Source organism: Xyrauchen texanus, chromosome 31 (assembly GCF_025860055.1).
Source record: "Xyrauchen texanus isolate HMW12.3.18 chromosome 31, RBS_HiC_50CHRs, whole genome shotgun sequence".
NCBI classification, from domain to species: Eukaryota; Metazoa; Chordata; class Actinopteri; order Cypriniformes; family Catostomidae; genus Xyrauchen; species Xyrauchen texanus.
The window spans coordinates 5,109,106-5,134,105 of NC_068306.1; the positions used below are offsets into that span (position 1 = coordinate 5,109,106).

The window sequence follows — 25,000 nt, forward strand, 5'->3', positions numbered from 1 at the left end:
TGTGTGTGTGTGTGTGTCAGGTCCATGTCCTCCCTGTCCAAAGATGGTGAGTGTGTCGTGTCTGTGTGGGAAATCGTCTCGTGTCCCGCGTCGCTGCAGTGCTAAAGCGTGGAGCTGCACACAGACCTGCGGCCGGACGCTTCCATGCAGAATACACACCTGCACAAACACCTGTCATGCAGGTAACACACACATTTACACTTTTACTCTTTATCAGATGTTTTCAATTGATTATTGCAGCAGCACAACAGATTCAAATAGACACACACACACACAGCTTTCTCTCTGTGTCTTTCATCAGGTCAGTGCTCGGCGTGTCCTAGGGTCAGTGCGCAGGCGTGTGCGTGTGGAGCGCAGCGGGCAGAGCGGCCGTGTGCCAGTCCAGAGTGGCACTGTGATCAGGTGTCTTCACCACTGACCTCTGACCTCTCTCTTTGTGCATCTGTTTATAAATCTACACTCATTACTGTTCCATTCTCTGTCATGGAAATATGAGAGGATTTTAGAAATGGTTTTTCTCAGGCCTGGAAAGTTAAGGAAATTCATTGGTCAAAAACAGGTTTATATCATGTGACTGTTTTCACCATGTAAGAATAAGTCATCTAAACTATGAAATCACATGTATGGGAATGATGTTGTGAATCAGATGTTGTATTTCCTGTTGTTTGTGTAGTTTCGGATTGGTGCTTCAACTCTAATATATTTATACAGTTAAATTGTTATTTTATTAAGATATTTGACATTTATATTTGTGTGCAAAACTAAGTTAAAGCATTTCACCTGAAGTCTTTAGATCAAAGGGTTTCTAAGATGGCCAGAAACATCAGTTCTGTCGTGTGTGTAACTTGTGTGTTGTGTATGCAGGTGTGCGGTCGTCCGCTGTCCTGTGGGAATCACACGTGTGAGCGTGTGTGTCATGCTGGCGTGTGTGGAGAATGTCCTCGTGCAGGAAACCGCTCGTGTTCCTGCGGCAAGTCTAGTAAGCACACGCACACACAGTGTGTTTAATGGGTGTTCAGTGTGCTAGTGTTGTTGTGTTCATTCAGTGTGTTTGTGTGTTTCAGAGAGTGTGTTGCCGTGTACGGTTGATGTGCCCACCTGCGGCGACACCTGCGGTAAGAAGCTGGATTGTGCTTTACACACCTGCTCGATGCGCTGCCATAGAGGAGCCTGTGAGACCTGCAGACAGGTACACACACACACACACACACACACACACACACACACACAGAGCTGCACAGCTCACGGGTTAGAGGGAATTAACCTTTGTGTGTGTGTGTACAGGAGGTGGAGAAGACGTGTCGCTGCGGTCGCTACAGTAAACTCTTGCCCTGTCATAAAGAATATCTGTGTGAGTCCAAATGCAACAAGACTCGAACCTGCAACCGACACCAGTGCAAGAGAAAGGTTGGTACACACACACTCTCTCACACAAACACACACACACACTCACTCACTGACTCACTCAGACACACACACGCACACTGTCTCTCTCAAACACACACACTCGCACTCACTCACACACACACACTCACTCACTCACACGCATTCAACTGAGGACTTATTCACACTTCATGTCCATCTGAAACACACACACACATCTGATTATCTTTCTGTCATTGATTGTGTGTGTCTTGCTAACATGATTGTGTGTGTCTTTTGCAGTGTTGCCCTGGTAACTGCCCCCCATGTGACCTGAACTGCGGTCGAATGTTGGGCTGCAGAAATCACAAATGTCCATCAGTGTGTCACCAAGGTGAACAATTATATGCACACACACACACACTCATTCATAAACGCACACACACATATTCAGGCCTGTGATACACCTGCTGTTAAAGGGCTCTTGAAATGCTATTTTGTATCAGTTTATACTTTTCCCTGAGGTCCACTGATAATGGCCGTAAAGTTTGTTCAGTAAAGTAATAAATGCAGGGTTCCAGACTGCGACCAAAATGGTCGCATATGCGACCATTTTTTGAGAATGTGCGAGTTCAAATTTTATGTGGTCGCATTTGTGCGAGTGGACGCTCGCGCAACAGAACCCCGTTGTATCAACAGCAGCTGCTGCAGTCCGTAACTTATGTTCAAAATGAACGAGTACATCATGAATCCGTTTTCCAAATCGTGTTTTTGACTTATCCTGAATCACTACGGTACGCCTATAATAAGTGTTTATATTCTGACTATTTTATCCCGGGCTTGGCTTGGCTGCGATGCTGCCCAGTGCCTGAGTGACTCGCCATAGACATTAACGGAGAGAAGTAGCTCCGGCTACAGTGTTCTTCCGCAAGAAACGTGCAGTTTATTTATAAACAACGTACACGTCACGCGCATTGCACACTGATAGTGAAACGCGCCAATTCCGAATTCACGAATTAAAATGAAAAGGTCAATTGCTGAATACTTTAAAAAACAAAGTGTGGAAGTCAAGGATGCTGGTGGAAAGGACCAGCCAACGAGCCAGCACACAGACACAACTGATGACGAGAGCACAGGTGCGGACAGGGAGGAACCGAGTGAGCAAAGGAAAAAGAAAGGCACAACTTCCAGCAGCAATGACTTAGACAGTACCCGTGGTTGCCATACGAGGCTAATGCCATGCATTGTTTGTACTGTAAACAGTGTGGCCCATCCATTGCAGGTCATTCTAAATTTGTTACAGGGTCTACGCAATTTAAGATTGAGTCTATTAAACTGCACAATGAAAGCAAAAAACATCAAACCTGTAGGGACCGGTGTGTCTCACGAAACACCGAGCCCCTTCCTACGTCTTTTCAGCGGTTAGATGAGAGTAATCGCTCGACAGAGGAAAAGGAAATGATTATAAAATTTAACACTGCTTATAACATAGCAAAGAGGAACTCCCGTTCACAAAATTCAAATCAGAAATTATACTGATGAAAAAGAACGGGTTGAATGTTAATCCCACTTATGCCAACGACATGGCCTGTGCCCAATTTATAGGAGTGATAGCAGACAATCTCATGAAAAAGACGGCTGAAAACATTTCCTCCGGGGTTGAACAGCTGTGAAGACAGTAAAATTATATATCAAACGTTAAAAACATAAATGTTTTTATAATAGTTTTTGATTTGATAGTTAAAAGATTAAAACATTTTGCTAACATGAGGTCTTGTGTCACTGTCAGTCTTTTTACATCAGTGCAAAACTAGGGTATGCAGATTAAGACCACTGTTCATTAGCATGCATTGATTAATCCCATGGCATATAGCAGAAAAAAAAAAGGTGCGACCAAATCATATGCTGGTGCGACCAACTGAGAAAGTTGGTAGCACCAGTGCAACCAGTGGAAAAGTTAGTCTGGAGCCTTGAAATGATCATTTTTCACCCTGTTTCTGGCCCTCTCTCTGAACACTCGGTTTCAGCGTCTCCTTTAAACTTCAGTGCAAACGCCCACTGTTCTGATTGGCTAACATTGGATAACCTCTTGAATACACATATTTGAAACTCAATTGTAAGAGAAAGAACAAGCTCCACAACATTATAAATCTAAATTTCAGCGTTTACACCCAACGCATATCCAATGCATGGGATCCAAATATATTACAGTTCACTCAAGCACGAGCAGCATAACTATCAAACAGCCATTTGAAATATTCATGAATGAAACCGTTAACTCGTGGCTTTGCTGTTAAGTCCAAATGTTTTAACTGCCCCGTTCTTCAATAGCCGTTCCTTTGCAACGCTGAATCGTATTATGGCAGGTTCACAAGAACTGATATTCGCTCATACACAGTCCATAGCATGGTAAAACATGACGCACACACATAGGTGCACTGAGGCGCAGACCGCCAGAAACGCATCCAAGCGGTCAAAGATGCCCTGCTAGTGAATCTTTACACCAACATTTAACAACAGCGCAGATGGTCGGAAGATCAGCATGACACAGAGCAGCTGAATGAAGCCCAACAGGGTCTCCTTTTCTGAGTTGTAACTGACACCACGTCTTTTAAAATCATTGCGATAGACATGATAATGGTCAAAGACGTCTGTGCAATCTATATGCACAAATAATTTTAAAATGGTCCAGATGGTCCCCTTTGATGTTCAGGAATAGTTGGTCACACTCGGCCTTGTCTGTCTCTGTGCCACTGGGCGGTGCCAAGGGTATGATGACACATGTTTGTAATACAACTGTCTCGTGACATCACAGACACACCATTTTCAAAATGAGACGTTTCAAACAGGTGGGAAATACAAATGCTCTTTTTTTTCACCCTAAAGAAATGTAATTCCAAACCCCTTTGACTTTAATTTAGTTGAACACAAAAGTAACCCATTCGTTGACAGTCCGGTTGACTGAAGTTAGAGTGATTTGCAGAAACTCGTTATCTGGGTTTCAATCCAAGCTGTCAAGTTAATTTATGCGAAAAATCTGAATATCACAAAAACAATAAGCGACTGAAGCCACGTTTCCATCCCATGTGTTAGAATAAAATCGTCACTTCCAGAGACGTTGTTGCTACTGTAATAAAATACTCGAAGTTTAGATCACCCAGACAAAACACTGTAAAGAACGTTTGTCCCATGTGTCCCAGTTTAGTCGTGTCTTCCCTGTTCTGATGTTTGCTGTGAGCAACACATGAACCTCTGGACTGCGTCTGCCGTTATAATGGAGTTGCACTGCAGTAACAAGCAGATGAACCCAGTGATGTCACTCAGAGTCTCTTCCTGTGTAAGCATTGACCAGAAGTGTGCTGACAGTCAAACGTGTTGCAGACTACATGAACGCACGTGTTCTCCCATCCAGCAACAGGCCCTGCATGATGTTGATCGAGAACCAAATGTCTCTCCCCATCTGCAGCACAATCTGCCATAACGGCTGACCTGCGGGAGCGTTTCCTGTGCCCGGAGCAAACGGGAGCGTTTCCTGTCTGTCACTCATGTGGGAGTAATGCAAACCTCAGTCAGAACTGTTTCCTGTGACCCCAGTTAGAGTCCAGTTCATCTGTTAATATTGCAGTGACCTTTTCTCATGTGTGTGTGTGGAAGGAAAGGTAATGGGGAGGTTATCTCCCCTTGATTCATTATTCGTGGATCATTCATGCTCCCTTTCAGTCCCTCTCGAATGTGCCGAATGCAGATTGTGTACAAATGTGTGTCTGGATCAACAGTGTTATCTGGCAGACGACTGTTATCTCGTGTGCTGGTTTGTTAAATGTCAAATCTTCATTCAGAGAACTGCACGCTTGAATTCATCAACACTTTCTTTTCTGTAAAAGCTGATTTCTCATAGCCGTGAACCGAGACCGTGGTCACACCTGTCGTTACTACACAAACATGTGATCGCGGTGAACGGCACAAGACTCGCGTGTGTGTGTGTTTCAGGGAGCTGTTATCCGTGTCCGGAGATGGTGGAAGTTCGCTGTGAGTGCGGCTCCACGTCCATCTCTGTTCCCTGTGGAAGAGAAAGAAGCACTAAACCGCCGCGCTGTAAAGAACTCTGCAGGTACACACAAACACTTGAACAGGATTATAAGAGTCTGGTTCTGTTCAGTAATACCACAAAACTTCTCTCTGTCTGTAGGAAACCTCCGTCCTGTCATCATTCATCTCTGGAGCAGCACAGGTGTCATTTCGGCTCATGTCCGCCCTGTAAGCAGCCCTGCCAACGTCCGTTACCAGATTGTGCCCACTTCTGCCCAGCGCCATGTCATGACAATGTGCTGGTTAAAACCAATGGCCGGGTACGATTAACACCCCTCATGGCCTCTTCTTCCTCTTCACCTTCATTGGGCTGTCAAATGTGGAAAACAACGATGTGATTTCTGTTTTGTTGGTAGCATCTTTATACAGCGTGGCATAATTATAAATCCTGCTACAGTGAAGGGTTGGCACATGAATATTAATTAGGTCCGGTAACATTACAGGTTGAGTATGATGTAATGTCAGAATTAATATTCATGAGCTTTGACATCGTTAGTTTGGTGCTTTTGGACTGAAATGAGATAGCGAGCAGTCATCTTTAATTTGTTTAATTGCATTTCAGCTTTTGCTGTGGCATTGAAATTGGTGTGAAGACGCAGGAAATATCACCGCTGTTGGAAATTTGTGCTGATTTTTGAAACTGGGACAACCCTAAATTAACCCTAACCTGTCTACACGTAGACGTGACGCAGCGGTTTAAGCGCTCTGCACTGGACGTGTCATCATCCTAAACTGTTTGTGTAGTAGCTCCAGCGCGTGCGGCACAAAGTGCAACGGGACACACGCTTCAAGTGTAGGCCGCATCATTGATTATAATGGGGTTCTGACGCTCATGTCCAGTGCACACAGGGTGTTACCTCTACCTCACCTGCTCCACTGTGTGTGTGTGTGTGTGTGTGTGTGTGTGTCTCAGACGCTGTTGGCGGGTCCGTGGGAACAACCGGTAACTCCTGCATTTGTGTGCACAGCTCTACCTTGCCCACCCTGCTTGGCACCCATACCAATGTAAGTAACACACTGCAGGTATCACTGTTGCATGTTTAAAGACAAACTGGGAACATGTTTTTGGCTGATGTGTGTTACAGTATGTTAGGACAGATGGCAAACACACTCTGGTCGTACATTAGTGTGTGTTTAACACAATCCGCTCAGTGTCAGTAACACTCCAGGCCTCAAAGCAAACAGTCTTTTCAAAGGTGAATGTAAAGAGTCTTTGTGTGCGTGTTTAAAGTCAATCCAACTGAATGATGTCATTTGTTGCTCTGTGTGTGTGTGTGTTCTGCTTTAAATTACAACAACATGTGTATTGTTTCTTTCCACAGAAGCTGTTTGGGAGAACATGAGGTGAACACACACACACACACACTGTGTCTGGTTAGTTTCTCTCTGCAGCTGATAAACGGAGGTCTTTAATCTCCCATTCTTCAGATAAAACTGAAGGTCAAACTATTCTAGTGCTGAAATGTCGGGTCGGAGGTGAATGGCTCATAAACACACACACATTATAAGAGCAGTCAGACTGTGATTCTAGAGAAATCTCTCTTGATTCCAGCACAATCTGTGTGTCTCTGATCTGACGTGTCCATGTCAGGTGTGTTAGATTGAGGACACGTGTACTGTTGGTGTGGGACAGGAATCAATGTTCTAGACTATCAGTGAAGTGTTCACGGGTGTCATCAGCAGCTCTTTTATCACTAGAGTCAAAAATACAGACATGTAGAGCTTCAGCAGAGTGTGTGTGTGTGTGTGTTTGTGTGTGTGTTAAAGGTGAGTCCGGTTCCATGTCATGCTCGTGGGCCGTTCTCCTGCAAACGTGCATGTGGACGAGCTTTATCGTGCAGTAACCACACGTGCAGTCTGGAGTGCCACCGTGTGACTGCTGCGCCACATTCAGATAGAAAGAAGGTAAATAAACATTTTACTGTGTGTGTGAACAAATGCAGCAACTGTGTGTTATGTTTACTTTAGACAGTCTGTTTCAGTGCTCATGATGGTGTGTGTGTGTGTGTGTAGGCTGGTAAAGAGTGTGTGCAGTGTGAGGAGGGTTGTTCAAAGCCCCGTCCTGCAGGCTGTACCCATCCTTGTGCCCTTCCCTGTCACCATGGTAACTGCCCCCCCTGCACACAGATGATCCGCCAGCGCTGTCACTGCAAGATCTCAAACCTCTATATCGAGTGCCTGTGAGTAACACGCACGTGTTTGATGTTCGTCAGAGTGTTTTGCAGGTCGTCAGCTCGAGTTTTCTTCATTTTCATTGTCAGCAGCGTTCCGCTGTAAAACTCTGCTATGTAATATTCTTTCATCTGATCTTTACTGAACTGAATGTGTTTGCAGGAAGTTCACGTCTGCTGATGATCAAGGCAAACAGCTGCTGAGCTCCTGTCAGAATCAATGTCCCAAACAGGTCCTGAAATACTTCAGTGTGTCTGTTTTAGGAAATGTTGTGTTTTTCTGTAAGATTGAAACATTTCATAAATGGCATTGTGCTCATGTCTTCATGTTAAAACTGGATTGAACCGTTTTATTTGACTAACTCTTCATGACACGGTTCAATGATTCTTAATATTCAAATGTTTACTTCAGCAAACACAGACATGTCTGTGACATGACACATGTCATGAAACTTACTGAATTACACTGAACTCATAAAGACGTTATTTACATGTTAATGGGGAGCAGCACACATACAGACTGCTCTCATGCATGTTGTGTGTGTGTGTGTGTGTGTGTGTGTGTGTGTGTGTGTGTGTGTGTAGGTGAGTTGTGGGCATCGCTGTAAGCTGTTGTGTCACTCAGGTGATTGTGAACTGAATTGCGTTCAGAAGGTGAAGGTGAAGTGTCCCTGCAAGAGGATTAAGAAGGTACAAACACAGACAGCCGATATAAAGAGAAATAAATGTATTTACACTGAATCACATGCTACTGACTCAAGAACACTATATGATGCTTTTAGCAAACAGTGTAGATGACAGCTGTATTAATCCTGTTGTTACTGTGTGTGTCCGTCCAGGAGTTCCCATGTTCTCGTGTGAGATTGGAGGATGATTTGGTCATGTGTGATCACATGTGTCGAGAGCAGCAGAAGAAACATGCCGAGGTAACAACACACATTTAAATGAGGACATACACACATTCTCTTTATTTAAAGCCAGTTGTAAGTACTATAGAATAACCCTAACATTTCAAATATTTTATTTATGAATCATTTTTGTAATTGATTACGTCTCTGATTGACCACATAGAGACGTTTAGTCACTTCTGCAGTACACACACACATTTAGTGTCATGGCTGCCAGAGGATTCTGGAGTAAATGTGTAGAAAGACACAGGAACTGTTGTCATGGTGACGGGCCATAAAATCCACTGCTGGGTCATTGATTCTTTTGGCTCAGACAAAAAGAGTGTGTGAAAGTCTAAAACAGCACAAACATACACACACTTTCCAGCCCAGATGAGGGTTAATGATCACAGATTCCATTTCACGAGCCTGAAGCCACACACACTCACACACACACTCACTTGAAATACAATGACCTTTGTGGAGGGATGAGGATTCTTGTTCTCAAATACTCTATAGGAGTGGTGGTGGCGTAGTGGGCTAAAGCACATAACTGGTAATCAGAAGGTCGCTGGTTTGATCCCCACAGTCACCACCATTGTGTCCTTGAGTAAGACACTTAACTTCAGGTTGCTCCGGGGGGATTGTCCCTGTAATAAACGCACTGTAAGTTGCTTTGGATAAAAGCGTCTGCCAAATGCATAAATGTAAATGTAAATACTCGGTGCCAAAGTCTCCCAAAGGCCAGTTTAATCCGGCTCTGGATATCGCTATTGATGCCGTGATCCTCTGCGAGAATACTCCCCAGATGTTTGAAGGATGGCACTACAGACAGTTGTACTCCATTGGCGAACCACTTTTGTCTTGGTGGTGTTGACAGTCATCCCCATCCTGCTGTAAGCTCTGGACTGGAGATCCTCTGGAATATGGGCCACAAAAGCACATTCGTCTGCATACTGCAGCTCCAGGACTCGCTCTCTACTGAGTTTAGTGGAGCGTGGAGCCTCCTGATGTTAAAGAGATTGCTATCTAGTCTAAATCCTCTGCCGCACCACTGCTGCTCTCAATCTCATTGTGGAGAGTCTTGGTAACACACCAAGAGGATAATGCTAAAGAGCATTGGTGCTAGCACACACCCCTGTGCGTACAAGGAAGGGCTCTGACTTTTGTCCACTGAAGGTCACCCGAGCATTCATCCCATTGTGGAACTGGCGGAGGATGTTAGCAAATTTATTGGGACAGCCAAACCTGAGGAGGACATCCCATAAGAGCTCTCTTTGCACAGTGTCAAAAGCTTTGGAGAGGTCGGCAAAGGCCATAAACAGGTCCTGATGTTGCTCCCGGCACTTTTCCTGAAGCTGCCGGACTGTGAAGATCATGTCGACCATACTCCTGTTCCTCCGAAATCCACACTGCGATTTAGGCACCATTGACTCGGTGATGTTACTGATGAGTCTCTGATGCAACTAGCCAAGACCTTACCATCAACAGAAAGAAGTTATATGCCCCTACTATTGCCGTAAATGGCACGGTCACCCTTGTTCTTATAAATGATAACAATGTTTGCATCTCTCCATTGTTGTGGGATGATCTCATCAGTCCAGGCCTTCATAATGTACTGGTAGAGGGTGTGCCTACACATGTACCCTCCTTCCGTAGCTCAGCAGGGATATTATCTTCGCCAGGGGACTTGTTGTTCTTAAGGGAACGGACAGCTGACAGAACCTCCTGGAAGGTTGGTGTTAGACTGAGGTCATGGATGGGAGTCCTGATTAAGCAGGGTGTCAAAGTGTTCAGCCCACCTCAACAGGATACTATCCTGATCCTTCAGAAGCTTCAGACCATCAGCTGTCTTCAGAAACGTGACAGTGATTTCTTGGGCCGTATATGGTTTTGACAGCATTATAAAAATGATGCATGTAATTTGCCTTTCATGTGCCTTTTCAGTCCACCACTTATTCTTAATGGCCTGTGTTGTTTTTTGCACATTTCTTCAAGCTTCCTGCCAATGCTGCCTGGTGCTGGTGGATGTAGTGTAATCTAAAGTTGCCCCATGTGCTTTGTGTATATCCTTAAGCAAGTTATGGATGGTGTGAGTTATTGTCAAACCAGTCTTGGTGGCTGCTGCATCGTAAAGCGCCGAGCTGATATAGGTCCACTATTGGTCCACTGTGTTTTCTGGGTCCAGACAAGGTTCCAGCTCCCTCAGCTTCTCAGCTAAGAGGCGTTGGAACTCACTTCTGGCTTCTTTGCTTCCCAAGTGGTTGCAATTTAGCTTCTTTTTGTTGGGCTTTTGCAACCACAGAGGGGGACACCGATGGTCAGTCCAGCATTCTTCGCCCCTCATGGCAGGGGTGATGTGAAAATCCTTGATGTCACTACGCCTCACAATGATGAAGTCAATCTAATGCCAATGTTTAGAGCGAGGGTGCATCCACAAAGTCTTATACTTGGCCTTCTGCTGGAAGATGGTGTTGGTTATGGTGAGGTTATGCTCAGAACAATGAGTAAGTAGCCTCATGCCATTTCCATTCACCCTGCCAATACCATGCCTACCTCGTACTCCATCCCATATCCTGTTGTTCTCTCCCACCCTAGCGTTAAAGTCCCCAAGCAAGAGGATCTTGTCACTCTTACGGATCCGGCAAAGAGCTTCATTCAGTGTCTGATAAAAGCATTCCTTGGCCTCGTTCTCAGATGGCAAAGTTGGTGCATAGGCACTAAGAAGTGTTGCGTAGCGCTTCTTTGCCAGGGGGATACGGAGGATCATTAGCCTTTCTTTAATACCAACAGTGTTTCTGTGAGACTTGGTTCTTGATCGGCAGATGTTGTCCACCTGTGGGGAAACCTTTCCAGAATAAGGTGTAACCCATCCCTTCCTCTGTTAGAGAGCCTTTATCCAGGAGCCTGGTCTCACTCAGGGCAGCAATGTCAATGTTGTAGCGCCTTAGCTCAGCAGCAATCAGAGCTGTTCTCCGGTGAGGCCTGTCAGAGATGCCATACGAGTCTAGGAGAGTCCTTACATTCCATGTTGCCAATTTTAGGTTATATTGCTTCTTATTATGACCGCAGTAGTGGAATGACCCGATAGGTGTGATAACCTTTTATAACATTTTTAATTTATAACATTTTATAAGTTCTATTTAATTCTGTTATTAATGTTTGTAAAAGCCACCTTTTCTAGGCCCTGAGCAGTGTGGTTCCTAAATAGGGTTGCTCAGTCATACAGGGGTCTGCCGAAAACAACTGCTACTCAGTCCCAGCTGCTAGCGACCAAATACCCTGTGCCACAATCGTGCAGAGTTCTGACTAGGAGCTCCCATCCATTCGTACCTGCCCCCGTTGCCAGACACCCCATCGCCGTCAGACTTCAACCTATAAGCAAGGGTTTTAAAGTGCCACAGGGAGTGCACCATCCCCAGTAGCACTATCTTCACCATGATGGGGTAAATCCAGTGGCAAGGTGGTCCAGGGACAACTGGTCCCACATCTCTGCTGCAGGAGGCTGCCAGGTCCTTTGTTTGTTAAGGCCCACCTATTGCACACCGCCAGCGCAGTGATTTCTGTCAGGGTGCGCTCCCTTAATCTCAATAGACTTACCACAAGGCAGTGGAGCTATTTGCCCATAGCTGGGACAGTGGTTGATGGGAACCAAGGCATGTCCACACAGTGGTGGGCCTGCACACCTCGTCTCTGGGGCCCACTGCAGTTCCGAGATCTCCTGTAGTTTAGCCTGGGACCATGAGATACCCAGTTTCCGTGTGTGGCCCCGAGGAGGCACTGCAGGAGTCTTGGTGGTGGAGAGGCGCTGTACTAGCATGAAGAGACTTACACACTCTGCTCCTCTTTTCACCTTCTATCAAGGAGGCTAAGCAGAGAGTAGCAAGCATAGAGCACAATACGGCAAGCAGTACTACTGCATGGGACGCTTCACACGCACCATGTGTATCTTACACGCACTCACACACACACTCTCACACACACATTCACTCACTCTCACTCACACACACATTCACTCACTCTCACTCACACACACACTCACACATTCACTCACTCACATACACACACATTCGCACTCTCACACACATACACCCACTCACACATACACACTCTCGCACACTGCCATCAGCACAGTGGGAAACTTAGAGAAACTGTTACTTGACAATAGTTTGTGTGTGTGTGTGTTTCAGGCTCGTGCAGCAGAGGAAAGAGCCGCTCTGGAGGAAGAAATGAGAAAACAGCAGGTAAGACGAGATGTCCAAACACACGAATATCAAACATGATATGTGAAACATCATCACACAGATGTGTGTGTGTGTGTATGTCAGGCGGAGCTCGAGGCGTTTGAGAAACGACAGAAAGGACGTAGAAAGAAGAACAGGAGAGTCACTGAGGTGGAGACAGAAGAAGGGGCATGGCTCAAATATAAGAACCGCCTGCTGGTGCCCATCTGTGGCATCCTATTGGCTGTTGCAGCATTCTATCTTCTGCAGCTGACCAATGAGATGACGGAGAGAGAGAACACACTATAGTAAATGTGTTTCCTGAGTGTCGATTTGTTTTCTTTCAGTTCTCTATATAAACTAATTCACTTTTTCATTCATAAAGGAAACTGCAAAGATAATTCAAATAACTAGATCTATGAATATTATGTAGAATTCATGAAATCTGTTATATTTGACACAATGACAAGTGTGATTTTCGTTATTTCCATTATTAAAGCGCCTAGATTTAATTTCCATTATGAAAAGATTCCTTGTGTAAGATTTGGATGATGATGTTCTAACCATTGAAAATAAACACATTTGTCATTAATATATCACATTGATGTGGTCAGTGAGTTTGGAAAAGTTGAATGTGGACGTACACATTTAGCGGTCTTGCGTACATTTCCGTATTTAAGGCCATAAGAAGTCTTGAATCTTTGATTGAAACAGTAGATACTTTGAACAGACAAGTACTTTTTTTTGTAACAAATGGTACATTAGTTAGAAGGACTGGTATCGTGACATCTTTTAATAGTTGTATCGATGTGGTGCTGGAAGTGCCGCCACATCCCCAGTTTAGTGCTCTGTATGTGTAAAAATGACAATTATCCTGCCTCTGTTCTCCCAGTGGGACGTCCTTGATGAAAAGTGTTTATCACTGATGCGTTTGTTCAGTTCACTGCTGAAGTAACCACTGAATAACGGTACTATGGTAACTAGTTTGAAAGCTAACTACCGTTCAATGACACAAGAAAATTGCAGACAGTGTGTTAGCCTCCCAATAAACTATACATTAAAAGAAATAAAACTACACACATCTGGTTGACAATTACTTAATTGAATATAATAAGGAAACTGAAGTTGTGTATTGAGAGAGTACTTGAAGTCAGATCCTATTTCTTTTCTATATCAGTAATTACATTTGCACAGGACTTTCATTCAATGACTCTATTACTCGCAGACACATTCCTGATATCAAAAATTACATTTCAACTAGTAAAACAACTCTTTATCGGAGTTAATTCCATAATTGGGGCTCTGGAGACATTAAAAGACACGTGCTCAAGCTGAGGCTCCTGAGCAACAGGCCAAGAGCCAGGGACTGAATTTGGACTTTGCGGTGGCAGAGATTTCAGCGTCAACTGTCCAATATATCTGTGATGCTGACGAAGGTTGTTACTAACTTCGAAGATCTTGCTGTAATGCATCGATCGATCACTGCTATGGAGACAAAATTCACTGTGGGGGTTACAAGAGTGGCAGATGTTGAGAAAGAGATTATCTGGAGTCATCAGAGAGGGAATTAGCTGCTAATCCGCTAGCGACCAAGACGGACTTGGAGCGCAATTGGGAAAAGTTGTAAACCCTTGAGACTCATAACTGGCAAAACAACATTAGAATTGTTGGAATTCCTGAGCACGAAGGCGGCCGAGATTCCTAGATTCCTGGTAAAATTCCTAGACAAGCTCTTCCCGAGTCTGCTCGGCATAACAGGCCATAAGCTGGAAATCGAGCGATCTCGGACATCCAATGAGGGAGACAGACCCCGATTAATTCTGGCCAAATTTCTGAGATCATCCGATAAAGATCTCGTGTTACGTGAGGCGAGGAGTAAACAAAAGCTTTCTTGGAAGAGCCACAACATTTACTTGTTTCCAGATTTTGTGTATTTGACGAGAGAAACATGATCGATTCAAGGAATGCAAGAAACTCTTACATCAGTGGAAGATCGCTTTTGCACTGATGTTCCCGGCCAAACTGAGAATAGATGCTAAAGATGGCCGCAAAACATTTACATGCCCACAGCAAGCAATGTCCTTCATAAAGTCACTGGAGTGAGTCATTGTGTGAAACTGTATGCAGCCGAGTATTGATTGCACTTATGTTGAAATGTGGTCTTTTATAATTTTATTTTTGACACACAATCGATTTTTTTCTCACATGTCAAAATGTCAGATGTTATTATGAGTGTATTGTCTCTCTTTACGTGGAATGTGAATGGGTTGGGGCAGTCCACTTCCCCATAGGTAGGTTATTTCTTTTCTTAAATGCAAGAAATATGATATAGTGCTTCTTCAAGAAACGCATCTTTCCCCGCAGGAAGCTGAACGATTTGGGCAGATATGGGGTGGACTTGCTTTCTATAGTGCTGGCTCAAGTAAGAGCAGGGGAGTCATTACATTGATAAATAAACATCTACAATTCAAATGTCTCAAACAGATTAAAGATAAAATAGGAAAAGTAATTATTGTTTTAGCAGAAATTCTGGGGCAAAGGTTGATTTTGGCTAATATTTACACATCTAACGTTGATGATCAGGGCTGTTTTATAGATCTTGAAGGGATGTTGCAAGCCGCTGGAACCCCTCATGATATAATATTGGGAGGAGACTTTAATCGATTGATGGACTCAGTCCTTGATCATTGTGAAGCAAAAGTGTGTAAGTCCTCTAGAGCAACACTGACGCTTCACAGGATGGGTAAAAATCTTTTAAACCCATCGAGTAGAGACTATACATTCTTTTCATCAGTCCATAAGATTTATACTAGAATAGATTTTATATCTAATTCCATCATTTCATCTGTTGTTGATTGCTCAATTAGAAACAGTCTCAGATCCCGCCCTGCTGAGTTTAGAGGTGTTGCCACATATGGAGAAAAAGAAATCATGTAGTTGGCGCTTTAATGTTTCCCTTTTGCAAAATCCTTATTTCCAACAAATGTTAAAGGCTGAAATCAATGTTTATATGGAGATCAACTGGTCCTCAGTATCCTCTGTGGGCGTGGCTTGGGAGGTACTTAAGGTGGTTCTTAGGGGCGGATCATACAGTATGCCTCGTTCATCAAAACATCCAAAGAACAAGAACTCATGGAGTTGGAAGGGAATATTAAAAGTGCTGAAGCACCGAATGTCATCTGATGGCCTCAGAGAATTGACCCGATTGAAATACAGATATAATATTATTTTGTCGCGGAAGGTGGAGTTTTAGCTATTCAGGGCAAGAAATATTTGCGCATTAACCCCGTGCACAACAGCGCCAACTGGCGTCCATCCCTCTAAACTCAAACAGTCTATGTACGCCTACAAGAGCCACCACAACAACTTTGCCGTCGGATTGCTCAAGTCTTTGTTTCTATAAAAATTTCGTGAAACTGAATAACACAACAGAAGAAAATATATTAAACAAACTCCAGCCAATAGACAGAATAAACATAAAGAATGTGTAGATTCCTTCACATAACTGTCCCAAAGGTGCAATCCTTCACAAAACAAAATAAAAAAAGGGCTGTTCACTTTCCTCGGATAGTCAAACGAATATTCAGTGAGCCGAATGTTCATGAGTGCAGCATATGACCTAAACCTTCCAATGTCCTTCAAAGAATACTCCACAAAACAAACTCCAGCCAATAGGAAGAATAAACACAAAGAATAGTCAAGTCAAGTCAATTTTATTTGTATAGTGCCTTTCACAACACACATCGTTTCAAAGCAGCTTTACAGAAGATCAGGTATTAACAGAAGATAAAACTGTAATGTATATAATGTCGATGAATCATCATTGTGTAATTAGTTAAAATACGATTCTTAATAGTGTTTAAAAATAATTAAATAATAGTTGTATTAATAACCCTGTCGCTATTGGTGTATGTGTGTGTGTGTGTTAGTCTATGCATTCCATTTCAAGATCGTAGTCCATCAATAGACCGAGGTGATGCAGGCAGAGATCAGGGATGTGAAATGCAGTTCAACCTGGCCGGTAATTTCGGCGAGGTTCGGTGTGGTCCCTCCTTAATCCAAGGTTCAGGCAATGGCATTTGAAGTATCCCATGTCTTATGTTTGGAGTTGGCATCAGTTCATCCTCTGAAGTCCATCATAATAGACTGAAGTGATGTTTGGCTGGCACCGGCTGCATTTAGTCATCATCATTCAGCAACATGAAGCAGGAATGGTGCTGGATCCAGCCGGTTCTGGTGACCTCAGGATAGGAGTCCTGAGGTTGAGACAGGGAAACAAATTAAATAATATAAGCATAGATGCCATTCAATTTATTGCAGAGTTACAGATAATCATCACTGTTTCTGGTTCTGGCAGACCCAACTAAAGCAGCCTAATTGTGAGTTGAAGGATTAATTAGGTGTATTCCTGGCTAAATAGAGTGTGTGTGAGTCCCGAATAGTACTCAGAACTAACTTCCATAGTTTAGGAGCCAAATATGAAAAGTATCTTCCTCCTTTTGTGGATTTTGATATTCTAGGAACTATTAACAGGCCAGAATTGTGTGATCGTAATGAAGTTGATGGAATATAGTGTGGTAGAAGATCACTTAAGTACTGCGGAGCTAGACCATTCAAAGATTTGTATGTAGTTACAGAATTTTATAATTAATACGGAATTTAACAGGTAACAATGTTACGATGATAAAATGGGGCTAATATGATCATATCTCTTGGTTCTTGTTAGCACTCTGGCTGCTGCATTTTGAACCAATTGAAGTTTATTTATTGATTTTGCTGGACATCCTCCCAGTAATACATTACAATAATCTAGTCTTGAGGTCATGAACGCATTAATTAGTTTTTCGGCATCAGCAACAGAGAGCATATGCCTTAATTTAGCAATATTGAGGTGGAAGAATGCTGTTCTACAAACATTGGTAATTTGATTTTCAAAGGACAGATTGGTATCAAATATAACACCTAAGTTCTTCGCTGTTGAAGATGATGTAACAGAACATCCATCGAGAGTCAAATTATATTGTAGTGGCTTATTTTTAGAGTTTTTTGGTCAAGTAATTAGTACCTCTGTTTTGTCAGAATTGAGTAGAAGGAAATATCTGGCCATCCAGTCTTTTATTTCATTGATACGTGCTGCTAATTTAGAGAATTGTGAAATCTCATCAGGTTTTGAAGAAATATAAAGTTGTGTATCGTCGGCATAGCAGTGGAAACTTATTCCCCGATTCCTGATAATATCTCCCAGTGGAAGCATATACATGGAGAACAGCAGAGGCCCTAAAACTGATCCCTGTGGCACTCCATATTTTACTTTTGTTTGGTTTGACAATTCCTCATTTACATAGACAAAGTGGTAGCGGTCTGCTAAATATGACCTAAACTTGCTAATGCAACTCACAAATGCCAACATAATTCTCCAGCCAATTCAAGAGAATGTCGTGATCTATCGTGTCTAATGCAGCACTAAGATCTAAAAGCACTAGAAGAGAAATGCAGCCGCGATCAGATGATAAGAGCAAGTCATTTATAACTCTGATAACTCTGATGCAGTCTCTGTACTGTGATGAGGCCTAAATCCTGACTGAAATTCTTCGTATAAACCATTTCTCTGTAGAAATGAACATATTTGGGAGGATACTACCTTTTCTAGTATTTTTGACATAAATGGGAGATTTGAAATCGGTCTATAATTAGCCAGTTCTCCAGGATCAAGTTGTGGCTTCTTAATAAGCAGTTTGATAACTGCCATTTTAAAGTTTCTTGGGACATGTCCTAAGCAAAGCGAGGAGTTAATGATATTAAGAAGAGGTTCTGATATTACAAGGGATACCTCTTTTAAGAGGTTAGCTGGTATAGGGTCTAACAAACATGTTGTGGCTTTTGATGTTTCGATAAGTTTTGTTAGCTCTTCATGACCTATGACAGTGAAGGATTGAAAATTATGTGAGACAGTTTTCTGAGGTGCTATGACAGATGATTGCATAATTCCATAATTTTATTTCTGATTATTTCAATTTTATCTGTAAAGAAATTCATGAAGTCATTACTCTTGAGCTGTGATGTAATATCTGGTTCTGTTGAGGCTTTATTCCTAACCAATTTAGCCACAGTACTGAATAAACATCTAGGATTGTTGTGGTTATTTTCTATGAGTTTACTAAAATATGCTGACCTGGCTGCTTTGAGTGCGTGTTTGTAGCTACAGACACTATCCTTCCATACACCCTGAAATACTTCTAATTTTGTAATTTTCCACATGCGCTCCATTTTCTGAGCAGCTCTCTTGAGAGCATGAGTGTGATCATTGTACCATGGTGCAGGGCTTATTTCTTTAATTTTCTTTAATCGAAGTGGGCGACAATATCAAGAGTGCTAGAGAAGACTGCATTTATATTTTCTGTTATTTCATCAAGTTTTTCTGGGCTTTGGGGTTTATTGAGTGTATGAGATAGATCTGGAAGAGTATTAGTGAAGCTATCTTTAGTGGTGGAAAGAATAGTTCTACCTGAACGATAGCGTGGTGTAGATTGAGTAACATTAGCTGATTGCAGCATACAAGAAACGAGGTAATGATCCGAGAACCAGCACAAAAAGAAACAAAACAGGCAATCATCTTCCTCGGACGGTCAGGTAAATGTTCAGTGAGTCAGGTCCACTAGACTGCAAAGCGACTGCCATACAATGACTTAATTATTCCATAGGCTTTATGAAGTACATCGCTTGTTGAGAAGTAAATAATTTCTGGCCATCCTTAGCATCAATTCTCAACCTGGCCAGGAACTTTAGTACAAAGTGACCCTCCGTCGATACAAACGTTTCTTGAAGGAGTGTTATTCCACAAAAAAATCTCCAGCCGTTAGGCGGAAGCAACACAAAAAGGCACCCAGCTTCTTCAGACAATCAGGTCAATGTTCAGAGAGTCAGGCCGTCTAGGCAGCAACATGAAAATCACCAAATGGCTTACTCATTCCATAGGCTTTATGAAGGACATGTAAATATTTTGTGGCCATCCTTAATATCTATTCTCAACTTGGCCGGAATCATCAGTATAAAAGTGACCTTCCTCTGATTTAAGAATTTCTTAATCGAAAACATTTCTCTCTTGTCTAATTCGCGAAGTCTGGAAACAAGAAATGTTGTGGTTCTTCCAAGAAAGCTTTCCATCCCTTATATTACAGCAAGATTCTCTGAGTTAGTAACAACTTTCTTCAGCATCACAGTCATGCTCGCCAGTTGACACTGAAGTTCTCCCGCGCAACGTCCAAACTGAGTCCCTGATCTGCGGCCCTGTCTGGGGTTTCAGCTTGAGCACGGAACTGTGTTTTAATGTCTCCAGAGGATTTTGAATTCTTTTCCATATTGTCTCCATTGAACAGTTATGTAGCAGGGTGTATCGAATCTCACCGGTTTATGACACGAAAAGTTTTAAAAACTAGCAAAGTGTGCAGAGCTTGCCGTTCACATGTCCGACCCCCGCATGGAGCCACGTGACTCCCAGATAAATATAATTTATTTGTTGCACTGTGGATTTTACGCCATAAACCGTGTTATTTTAAATCTATTGATTAGGTTGGACATTTCTTTGGAGCTAATTGCACTAAGGAATTCAGACTTATATTTTGGGGACCATTTGTATGTTGGAACAGGTTGCTGGGCTCTTGGTCTGTTCTATGGTGTTGGATTGACTTTAGGAACATTAATTTGACAGTGGTCTGATAAGGTAGACTGTGGTCTGACAGTGAATGCACGTCTGTAGGAGGGGTCCATGTCTGTAATGGCATAGTCGACTACACTAGCCCCAAGAGCTGAGCAGTATGTGAATCGACCTAAAGAGTCCCCTCGGATGCTACCATTAAGCATATACAGACCCAGGCCTCAACAGAGACACAATAACTCCTTACCGTTTTTGTTGACTGTACTGTCCGGATTGTTCCGTGTTGTAGTGGTGGGGGTTAGATGTATGTTGGCTTTCAGTATGTGGTTATTCCCGTGTGTATCTATAATGTCTGGTTCTGAACCTGTCCTTGCATTTAGATCCCCACATAACATCACATTCCCCTGAGTCTGGAATTGGCTGGTTTCCATCTGAAGCTGATCAAAATGATTGTCCTTGTAGTACGGAGACTCTGATGGAGATAATTTATATTTTTAACATGAGTGTTTTTCATTGAAGGTATAAATAACTCTCTGTAGTTTGAAGGAGTGTTGTTTGAGACTCTCTCGCTCTCTCTCGCTCTTTGTCCCACTCTCTCTCTCTCTCCCTCTCTCTCTCTCTCCCTCTCTCTCTCTGTCCCTCTCTCTCACTGTCCCACTCTCTCTCTCTCTCTCTCTCTCTGTCCCTCTCTCTCTCTCCCTCTCTCTCTCTCTGTCCCTCTCTCTCACTGTCCCACTCTCTCTCTCTCTCTCTCTCTCTCTCTCTCTCGGTCCCTCTCTCTCTCTCTGTCCCTCTCTCTCTCTGTTGTCGGGTGGAGTTATAAATGAGCGCGTGTTGCGCCGGACGCGCGCAGACACGCTCGTGTTCAGACGGACGGTGTTTGTTGGCGGTGGAAGAGGCTCCGCAGAAGTTTCGGTAAGTATGATTCAGTGAGTTTCTGTCATATTGCTGTGCGCCTATAAATAACGCGTGTGGAAACTCTGAAGCATAAATACCTGGATATAAATAGTCGCATGGCGCATCTGTGTATAATGTATTTTTGTGCTGTGTCCGTGGATCTGGTCTGGTTTCAGTTTGATCAGTCGGTGATCTGCTGCTGTTACCGGAGGAGCGCGAGCTGATCTTCAGTCCGTCACCGGTGAGACTCGCGGACACCATCAAACTCCACAGTGTCATTTCACATGTTCTGTTTAAACATCTATGTTATTATGGACATTAATACACTTTAATATAACTCTACATTAATAAAACATCTGTTAAGATTGTTTATTTGTTTATTTATTTATTTATTTTTTAAATATCCTGACCTTAAAGGGACCGAATAACAGTTATGATGATTGACTTTAATAACATTAATAAAGGGTTATTGTTCTGATTGACATTCTTCTGAAAACCTGTGACACTTCTGTCAATCATCACACTGAGACACACACAGCTACATGATACACTGACTAGAGTCACAAACACACACTCACACACTTTTTGTTGTGTCTTCAGGTGTGTGTGTCAGATGAGCTGGTCATGGGTGAAGCGTTCACACACAAGGAGCGTTGCGGGAAACACCTTCGTCTGCTGCTCTTCATACTGCTGCCGTGTGTGTGCGGCCTCGTGTGTGTATGTGTGCTGCTGCTCACGCTCACAGGTAATACACACTTGCATACACACACACACACACACACACACACACACACACACTCACTCACATATATACACACAAACACACACCCTCGCATATATACACACACTCGCATATATACACACACACACGCATACACACACACACACACACACACACGCACTCACATTCACACACGCACTCTCATATATACACACACATACACACACACTCGCATATACACACACATATACACACACACACCCTTGCATATATACACACACTCGCATATATACACACACGCACTCTCATATATACACACACATACACACACGCATATACACACACATAAACACACACACCCTTGCATATATACACTCACTCGCATATACACACACATGCACACACTCACATATATACACACACGCACTCACATACACACACACTCACATATATACAACACATGCACTCACATACACACACACATGCACTCACATACACACACACAGACATATATACACACACACGCACTCACGTACACACACACACACTTGCATACACACACACTCGCACATACACACACACACACACACACACACTCGAATATACACACACACACTCGAATATACACACACGCACTCGCATATATATATACACACACACACACACGCACTCGCATATACACACACACACACACACACACACACACACACGCACTCGCATATACACACACACGCACTCACATATATACACACACACACGCACACGTATATATATATACACACACGCACTCGCATATATATATACACACGCACACGCACTCGCATATACACACACACACACACACACACACGCACTCGCATATACACACACACGCACTCGCATATACACACGCACTCGCATATACACACGCACTCGCATACACACACACGCACTCGCATACACACACACACATACGCACTCGCATACACACACACTCGCATATATACACGCACACACACTCACATATATACAACACATGCACTCACATACACACACATGCACTCACGTACACACACACGCACTCGCATATACACACACACATGCATATATACACAACAACAACAACAACATTCGCCACTAAGTGGCAGTGACGTGTCGAACGCCCTCTGGCAGGAGGTCATGGGACAGATCCAACAGGTGACACGGGTCGACAGACTGAGATGACTGGCTGATGCACCACCTGCGCTCCGTTGTTGTTGGAGGGCGACTGCCTCCAACTGGCCAGTAGCATCCTTCACAAGCCTCCTCCAAAGAGGCCGATATTGACACCGCTGGTACCAGTCATCGGCAAGTCCACTCAGCTCCACATCCTCCTGTACCACATCACTCCATCTCTTCTCCAGCCCGTGCTGCGCCCGCTTAGCCCCCTCTATCCGGCCGAACAAAAACTGTTTAGGCATGCGATGGCCAGGCATGCGGGCTACATGACCCAGCCAACGCAACCTTGCCTGCCGTAGGAGCTCACTGATGGGACTTTGTCCACATCTTTCAAAGACTTGTGAGCTCCTCACACAATCCAGCCTGGTTAAACCCAGGATGGATCTTAGGCAGGCCAGCCTAAATGTTTCTTACCGGCGATGATGTTCCATTAGGGGGGTCCACGTTTCGCAAGCGTAGAGAAGGGAGGGAATGACCGTGTTCGAGAATACCTGAAGCTTTGTGCGGAGCGACAAACCGGGTAGCTTCCACACAGCGTTACGCAACCGATGAAAAGATAATGCTGCTCGACTGATTCGGAGTAAGACCTCTGCTGTCAAACCAGAGCTGGTCATGAGCACACTGCCCAGGTATGGAAAACACTCCACTCCCTCCACAACTGCCCCATCACCAATTGGGAGCTGTGGGGGTGGCGTGTCCGATGGTACATAATACTCAGGCAGGTGCTTTGTTTTGGTGGGGCTGATGGTAAGGCCCCATCTCTTAGTGGCAAGCTCCAGGTTCATCAGCAGTGCCTCCAACTCCTCTGAGTGAGCAGCAATCATCAGCATACATAATGTGGTTGACCAATAGGGAGCATCCCTTGACCGCACCCGGGCATCGATCGACCTCCCATTATATCTGTACCAGATGGAAATTCCTCCGGTACAGCCATCGAAGGCTTCATGAACCACGTGGTCGAAATAGATATTAAATAATGTGGGAGCAAGAGGACGTCCCTGTCGCACGCCAAGGTGAACAGGGAATGGCTCCGACTCCCGACCACGTAGTTTTACCCAACATGAAGTTCCTTAATGATCGCGAGCAACCTGTCTGGGACTCCAAAAGCACGAAGAACAACCCAGAGCCCAGGCCTACTGATGGTATCATAGGCCTTGACCAGGTCAATAAAGCAGAGACTGTAGGTCTTGCTGGAATTCCCTACACCTCTGCTGTAGCAGACGGACCGAGAATATGGCATTTGTGCAAGACCGCCCTTTCCTGAAACCACACTGGGGCTCCGCAAGTCTCTCCTCAGCGTGCCTGGCAAGGCGATGTTGAAGAATCCTTGCCAGGACCTTTCCCGGAGGAGTGAGATGCCCCTATAGTTGTTACAATCTGAGCTGTCCCCCTTTTTAAAGAGAGGGACCACCAGGGCATCCTTCCAATCCTGCGGAACCCGCCCAGTGGTCCAGACTGTTGTTATGATGTCATGTAGGGCAGTCTGTGCACAAACACCCCCCCCCTCAGCATTTCACTGGGGAGATCATCTCTGTCCGGTGCCTTTCTTGGTCTCAGGCTCTGGATCGCCTTATATACCCACATACACTCACCTAAAGGATTATTAGGAACACCTGTTCAATTTCTCATTTATGCAATTATCTAATCAACCAATCACATGGCAGTTGCTTCAATGCATTTAGGGGTGTGGTCCTGGTCAAGACAATCTCCTGAACTCCAAACTGAATGTCAGAATGGGAAAGAAAGGTGATTTAAGCAATTTTGAGCGTGGCATGGTTGCTGGTGCCAGACGGGCCGGT

The 25,000-nt window shown here is 43.8% G+C and overlaps 2 protein-coding genes across 3 annotated transcripts in view; both read left to right on the top strand.

Moving 5' to 3' along the window:
• Positions 1-13,335, top strand: part of nfxl1 (nuclear transcription factor, X-box binding-like 1) — a 22,912-nt gene extending 9,577 nt beyond the window's left edge. The window contains exons 7-23 of one of the 2 annotated variants that reach the window (XM_052100864.1): positions 21-182; positions 302-402; positions 865-979; positions 1,065-1,189; positions 1,285-1,407; positions 1,666-1,756; positions 5,353-5,473; positions 5,552-5,711; positions 6,365-6,456; positions 6,774-6,795; positions 7,219-7,356; positions 7,465-7,631; positions 7,786-7,855; positions 8,208-8,312; positions 8,462-8,548; positions 12,700-12,753; positions 12,838-13,335. In XM_052100864.1, coding sequence (XP_051956824.1) covers positions 21-182; positions 302-402; positions 865-979; positions 1,065-1,189; positions 1,285-1,407; positions 1,666-1,756; positions 5,353-5,473; positions 5,552-5,711; positions 6,365-6,456; positions 6,774-6,795; positions 7,219-7,356; positions 7,465-7,631; positions 7,786-7,855; positions 8,208-8,312; positions 8,462-8,548; positions 12,700-12,753; positions 12,838-13,041 — 1,937 coding nt within the window. In that variant the 3' untranslated portion in view covers positions 13,042-13,335. Of the gene's footprint in view, positions 1-20; positions 183-301; positions 403-864; positions 980-1,064; positions 1,190-1,284; positions 1,408-1,665; positions 1,757-5,352; positions 5,474-5,551; positions 5,712-6,364; positions 6,457-6,773; positions 6,796-7,218; positions 7,357-7,464; positions 7,677-7,785; positions 7,856-8,207; positions 8,313-8,461; positions 8,549-12,699; positions 12,754-12,837 lie in introns of those variants that run through there. The other variant, XR_007968296.1, reaches the window with a different exon arrangement.
• A 7,876-nt stretch (positions 13,336-21,211) lies between these two features.
• corin (corin, serine peptidase) overlaps positions 21,212-25,000 on the top strand; it is a 92,937-nt gene continuing 89,148 nt past the window's right edge. The window contains exons 1-3 of the mRNA XM_052100861.1: positions 21,212-21,301; positions 21,460-21,524; positions 21,884-22,028. Coding sequence (XP_051956821.1) covers positions 21,908-22,028 — 121 coding nt within the window. The 5' untranslated portion in view covers positions 21,212-21,301; positions 21,460-21,524; positions 21,884-21,907. The remainder of the gene's footprint in view (positions 21,302-21,459; positions 21,525-21,883; positions 22,029-25,000) is intronic.